This window comes from Papaver somniferum, chromosome 8, assembly GCF_003573695.1.
Source record: "Papaver somniferum cultivar HN1 chromosome 8, ASM357369v1, whole genome shotgun sequence".
NCBI classification, from domain to species: domain Eukaryota; kingdom Viridiplantae; phylum Streptophyta; class Magnoliopsida; order Ranunculales; family Papaveraceae; genus Papaver; species Papaver somniferum.
The window spans coordinates 10404584-10411859 of record NC_039365.1 but is presented as its reverse complement, the minus strand read 5'-3'; the positions used below and the strand labels follow the sequence as shown (position 1 = coordinate 10411859).

The 7276-nt window shown below is 29.2% G+C and overlaps 1 protein-coding gene across 1 annotated transcript; it reads left to right on the top strand.

The window, feature by feature from the left end:
• The first annotated feature begins 391 nt into the window (after positions 1-391).
• Positions 392-1399, top strand: LOC113302592 (probable glutathione S-transferase parA). The gene is made up of 2 exons (XM_026551525.1): positions 392-823; positions 911-1399. Exons 1-2 carry the CDS (start codon positions 509-511, stop codon positions 1244-1246), a joined length of 651 nt encoding a protein of 216 aa, XP_026407310.1. The 5' UTR covers positions 392-508; the 3' UTR covers positions 1247-1399.
• Positions 1400-7276: the final 5877 nt, after the last annotated feature.

Here is a 7276-nt window from a genome sequence, read left to right as displayed (position 1 = left end):
GTGGAGTTTTGACCACGTGTTGACCTAGTTGACCAATAGATATTTGACTTTGGACGGATTCTATAACTGGGAAGCAGTTTTGAAAAATTGAAAATAACGGGGGCAACTTATTAAATCGAAATTTGGGAGTGGAAAGTTTATCAAAATTCCCTTTTTTTCTTCTGTGTTTTTGATTGTCAGGTGAAGATTTTAAACCCAAAGTTGATGCCTTTGGACCATTTACCCGAGTTAACCTATCAAGTCCCACCAAATGACCCAAACACTTTAGAAGATGATGGCAGCAATGACATATGTGGTCTCTTTATATATTATTTTCTTTTCTTTTTCCGGATAAAACAATGACGTATGTGATGATTGTTAAAAATGTTTCACTACATTTTCAATATCTCATACCTCACTGTAAAATGGTATTCACTCCCATATTACAGAACCACAAATTTTCTCCTATAATTTGCTTTCTGATTTCTAGCATTTTCGAGCTTATTTTCTATCAAAATCTATACAAACAATGGCAGATGAAGTAGTTCTCTTGGATTTCTGGCCAAGTATGTTTGGAATGAGGGTCAAAGTAGCTTTGGCTTTGAAAGGTATCAAATACGAATACAAACAAAAAAATCTTAGAGATAAAAGTCCTTTGCTCTTGGAGATGAATCCAATCCATAAGAACATCCCTGTTTTGATTCACAATGGAAAACCCATTTCCGAATCACTCATAATTGTTGAATACATTGATGAAGTTTGGAATGAGAAATCTCCTCTTTTACCAACTGATCCTTATCAGAAATCCCAAGCTAAGTTTTGGGCTGATTATGTTGACAAAAAGGTAAGAACACTATGAAAGGTCACAATTTTGTTAAATTTTTTATAGTTTCAATTAAAGGTCACTAGTTTCAGTTTTTCCTGAGTGCAGGTTCAACCTAATGGAAGGAAGATATGGGCAAGTAAAGGAGATGACCACGAGATGGCTAAGAAAGAATTTCTTGAGGGTTTGAAGGTATTGGAAGGAGAGCTTGGAGAGAAACCATACTTCGGTGGTGAAAAGATTGGGTTTTTGGATGTGGCTTTTATTCCTTTCTATGCATGGTTTTATACGTATGAGAAATGTGGAAATTTTAGCATAGAAGAAGAATGTCCAAAGATTGTGTCTTGGGCTAAGAAGTGCTTGGAAATGGAGAGTGTTTCTCAGTCACTTTCTGATTCCGAAAAGATTTATGAATTTGTTCTCACCAGGCTTGCAACTGCATAGAGTCATGCCGAAAGCTCGCACGGTCTCTAAGGGTCTGGTCTAAGACTAAGAATATTACTTTAGGAATTTATAGTAGAGTGATGCAAATGTTTTATAATTTTTCTTGTACTTGTTTTTTTCCTTTCAATAAAATTTTACCTCTTTACTTCAAAATGAGAGAAGACTAAAAGCTCCATATCAATGGGGATTCCAGAACTGAATTGTTACTCCATTAATCCCCACATCCCAGTGTTGGATATGCGAAAGAGATCTATTGCTTTAACACTATTGAGATCAATCACTGCAGGGATTAGATATTCCGAGTGAGTAAGACAAAGTGAGCAAACAGCAAAAGAAAAAGACTCGACAGTGTATCATAAATGGTGATGACACTTTGGAGACCACAGTCCACTTTCACAACTGACTAGTCTGACTTACTGATATAAGAAAAGATAGCTACCGGCGGCTGTCATGTTATATATGTTTGTGCAGAAGAAAATCCATATGCTACAGACTGGTGAATACGTACGTATTTTTCGTAGTTTTCAGCCTTAAACGAGTTATATGCATATTCTCTATTTAAAAATAGAGTTTTTTTGGAACGTTGTAGTTAACCGGAGCTTCTGGTTCATTCTGGTCCCCATTCTAAATTTTGACCAATAGAATTTTAAGAGAATCTTTTAGGTCCACGAAATATTATTTAACCAATCACATTTTTGAAAATAATTGCCTAAAATTACTAAATCTTATTAATCTTGGAAACATAACAAAACAAATAATTACCTAAAAAATTATTAGATCTTATTAATCTTGGAAACATAACAAAACAAATATAAACAACTTCAACATTACCAAAAAAAGAACAATTTCATCATGATAAAATTAAATAAAATTAAATATGAAATGTTCATCATGATATCATCATAAAATTAGATCAATCATATGAATTAAAAAAAAAGTCCAATGTCCATTTACAGTTTTTGTAGTAAAATCCGCCTAATTACAACTCCAAACTACGTGTAAAAGAATACTTGCAATTACACTTTTAGTTGGTATTAAATAACTCGACCATTGATAAAATTTAGATTGACGATTAAAAGAAAATACAAAAATTAGATTGGCAATTAAAAGAAAATACCTTATTTGTGGATGTCACGCATGAATCAAGAAATCTTCTTGCGAGAAATTTGCAAAAAGGGTTTGTTAATCCTGTACAAATAGCAATAATACAACATCACTAGGAGTAAAAATCGCCAAACAATAAAATTTGCAAAGAGAAGAAAAAAATTATGATCTAAATGAATCTAATACAAAACAAGCATGAACCAAAACAACCAATAATCATCCCGATTTCACTATTATTTTTCTAAACTTTGTTTTTTCCATTTTCACCATTATTTTACTAAACTTTGTTTTTTTCCATAATTAAAAATAAAATATATTTAGAATAGAAAATGGTTTAGATATTCTGTGTGCAAAAATAGATGCAGACACTAATTGTAACAATATATCAGGATAATTTTATTTAATATTTTTTCTTAAAATATTCATCAGTGTAATAAATAAAATACTTCTGATTAAAATAAGGTAAAAAGATAATAAAATGCTAAAACTTTCTATATTTTTTACATATTGTTTTTTAGATATTGATTAATAGTATATTTATTTTGAAAATAAAATCTTTTTATTTATGGATTGGTTTATCTATATATAAAGCATTTCACCAATTGTTAAATCATTTCCGCACCGCTTTCTTTTTTCCTTTCGATTTATTATGATTTTGTTGTCTCTGACCACCTTTGTTGTTAGTTTTACAGAGTAGATCAAAGGGAGATTGTCACATGGACCATGGTCCATGGAAAGAAGTTTGATGGCACGACGAAATTGGTATATATCTTTCTCTTGCGCAATCGACTGATCATTACAATATTTTGTTGGAGTTGGATATCATCTTCCATAATACGCTTTTTGCAATGTTCATCATGATATCATCATAAAATTAGATCACTCATATGAATTAAAAAAAAAAGTTCAATGTCCAATGTCCATTTACAGTTTTTGTAGTAAAATCCGCCTAATTACAACTCCAAACTACGGGTAAAAGAACACTTGCAATTAAAATTTTAGTTGGTATTAAATAACTCGACCACTGATAAAATTTAGATTGACGATTAAAAGAAAATACAAAAATTAGATTGACATTTAAAAGAAAATACCTTATTTGTGGATGTCACGCATGAATCAAGAAATCTTCTTGCGAGAAATTTGCAAAAAAGGTTTGTTAATCCTGTACAAATAACACTAATACAACATCATTAGGAGTAAAAATCGCCAAACAATAAAATTTGCAAAGAGGGGAAAACAATTATGATCTAAAAGAAGCTAATACAAAGCGAGCATGAACCAAAACAACCAATAATCATCCCGATTTCACTATTATTTTTCTAAACTTTGTTTTTTCCATTTTCACCATTATTTTTCTAAACTTTGTTTTTTTCCATAATTAAGAATAAAATATATTTAGAATAGAAATTTATTTAGATATTCTGTGTGTAAAAATAAATGCAGACACTAATTGTGACAATATATATGAGGATAATTTTATTTAATATTTTTTCTTAAAATATTCATCAGTGTAATAAAAAAATACTTCCGAATAAAATAAGATAAAAAGATAACGAAATGCTAAAAATTTCTATATTTTTTACATATTATTTTTTAGATATTGATTAATAGTATATTTATTTTGAAAATAAAACCTTTTTATTTATGGATTGGTTTATCTATATATAAAGCATTTCACCGATTGCTAAACAATTTCCGCACCACTTTTTTTTTTCCTTTCGATTTATTATGATTTTGTTGTCTCTGACCACCTTTGTTGTTAGTTTTGCAGAGTAGATCAACGGGACTTTCGATTTATTATGATTTTGTTGTCTCTGACCACCTTTGTTGTTAGTTTTGCAGAGTAGATCAATGGGAGATTGTCACATGGTCCATGGAAAGAAGTTTGATGGCACGACGAAATTGGTATATATTTTTCTCTTGCGCAATCGACTGATCATTACAATATTTTGTTGGAGTTAGATATCATCTTCCATAATACGCTTTTTGCAATGTTCATCATAATATCATCATAAAATTAGATCACTCATATGAATTAAAAAAAAAAATCCAATGTCCAATGTCCATTTACAGTTTTTGCAGTAAAATCCGCCTAACTACAACTCCAAACTACGGGTAGAAGAACACTTGCAATTAAACTTTTAGTTGGTGTTAAATAACTCGGCCATTGATAAAATTTAGATTGACGATTAAAATAAAATACAAAAATTAGATTGACGTTTAAAAGAAAATACCTTATTTGTGGATGTCACGCATGAATCAAGAAATCTTCTTGCGAGAAATTTGCAAAAAGGGTTTGTTAATCCTGTACAAATAAAAATAATACAACATCATTAGGAGTAAAAGTCGCCAAACAATAAAATTTGCAAAGAGGGGAAAAAAATTATGATTTAAAAGAAGCTAATACAAAGCGAGCATGAACCAAAACAACCAATAATCATTCCGATTTCACTATTATTTTTCTAAACTTTGTTTTTTCCATCTTCACCATTATTTTCCTAAACTTTTTTTTTTCCATAATTAAAAATAAAATATATTTAGTATAGAAAATGATTTAGATATTCTGTGTGCAAAAATAGATGCAGACACTAATTGTGACAATATATATGAGGATAATGTCATTTAATATTTTTTCTTAAAATATTCATCAGTGTAATAAAAAAAATACTTCCGATTAAAATAAGATAAAAAGATAACAAAATGCTAAAAATTTCTATATTTTTTACATATTATTTTTTAGATATTGATTAATAGTATATTTATTTTGAAAATAAAATCTTTTTATTTATGGATTGGTTTATCTATATTTAAAGCATTTCACCGATTGCTAAATCATTTCCGCGCCACTTTTTTTTCGATTTATTATGATTTTGTTGTCTCTGACCACCTTTGTTGTTAGTTTTTTTTTTGAGTAGATCAATGGGACTTTCGATTTATTATGATTTTGTTCTCTGACCACCTTTGTTGTTAGTTTTGCGGAGTAGATCAGTGGGAGATTGTCACATGGACCATGGAAAGAAGTTTGATGGCACGACGAAATTGGTATATATCTTTCTCTTGCTCAATCGACTGATCATTACAATATTTTGTTGGAGTTGGATATCATTTTCCATAATACGCTTTTTGCAATGTTCATCATGATATCATCATAAAATTAGATCACTCATATGAATTAAAAAAGAAGTCCAATGTCCAATGTCCATTTACAGTTTTTGTAGTAAAATCCGCCTAATTACAACTCCAAACTACGGGTAAAAGAATACTTGCAATTACACTTTTAGTCGATATTAAATAACTCGACCATTGATAAAATTTAGATTGACGATTAAAAGAAAATATCTTATTTGTGGATGTCACGCATGAATCAAGAAATCTTCTTGCGAGAAATTTGCAAAAAGGGTTTGTTAATCTTGTACAAATAACAATAATACAACATCATTAGGAGTAAAAATCGCCAAACAATAAAATTTGCAAAGAGGGGAAAAAGTTATGATCTAAAAGAAGCTAATACAAAAAGAGCATGAACCAAAACAACCAATAATCATCCCGATTTCACTATTATTTTTCTAAACTTTGTTTTTTCCATTTTCACCATTATTTTCCTAAACTTTGTTTTTTTCCATAATTAAAAATAAAATATATTTAGAATAGAAAATGGTTTAGATATCCTGTGTGCAAAAATAGATGCAGACACTAACTGTGACAATATATATGAGGATAATTTTGTTTAATATTTTTTCTTAAAATATTCATCAGTGTAATAAAAAAATACTTCTGATAAAAATAAGGTAAAAAGATAACAAAATGCTAAAAATTTATGTATTTTTTACATATTATTTTTTAGATATTGATTAATAGTGTATTTATTTTGAAAATAAAATCTTTTTATTTATGGATTGGTTTATCTATATATAAAGCATTTCACCGATTGCTAAATCATTTCCGCACCGTTTTTTTTCTTCTTTCGATTTATTATGATTTTGTTGTCTCTGACCACCTTTGTTATTAGTTTTGTAGAGTAAATCAATGGGAGATTGTCACATGGTCCATGGAAAGAAGTTTGATGGCACGACGAAATTGGTATATATCTTTCTCTTGCGCAGTCGACTGATCATTACAATATATTTTGTTGGAGTTGGATATCATCTTCCATAATACACTTTTATAATAATTTTGTCTATAGATTTCACAATTTTGGCAATCGGTGATTTAGATCTTACTGTTTTTAAGTTAAAACCTGTGGTGAATGCATGTAATAGTTAGTGATCCAGCAAAAACTAAATAGGATTCTAGCGTAGCCAAATCTCATACTTTGCCCGTTTCTTTTTTCTTTTGTTAGGGATTCGTTTTTTATTTTTATTATGGATTCATTATTATTTTTGTTGATTGTTTTGTATGTACATTGAAAGTGTAACCAGTCAGCAATTGTTGAAGAGGTTGTTTGTGTACTGACTTGATTTGAGGTGAATCAAGAGGAGGATATTACAGTATATCTTTCAATGCTTAATTATTTAAATTATGCACCAACAATGTATGACCAAGTATTTATAATATATACCTCATTAATAATATTAAATTATTAACAACACAGTTTTGATCTTGATACTAATCTATTAAGTTTTCGGTAGTTATAATTAATGCTCGAATATGATATGAAATGAAAAAAGCAATAACCCACTTCCTTTGTCTAAGTACATAAAATATGATATATGTCTCGATTTTTTTTTTGTGAAAACTTATATAATTTACAAGTTATATATGATCACTTGATTTGTATTTCTGTCATCTAATCAAAAGTATTCCAATGCAACAACATTATTTTCCCTGTCTTTTTTGCTGGTAGAAATGAATATGTATGTCAATTTTATCTCTATTGCAGGTTTGCACGTGTAGTTGGTGAGAAAATTCTTACACTCTTAGACATTG

What these genes read in the sequence shown, in the direction of transcription:
- LOC113302592 (XM_026551525.1), top strand. Translation starts at nt 509, where the DNA reads ATGGCAGATGAAGTAGTTCTCTTGGATTTCTGGCCAAGTATGTTTGGA. An exon ending in CTGATTATGTTGACAAAAAG is followed by an intron (nt 824 to 910) that starts GTAAGAACACTA and finishes TCCTGAGTGCAG; the next exon opens with GTTCAACCTAATGGAAGGAA.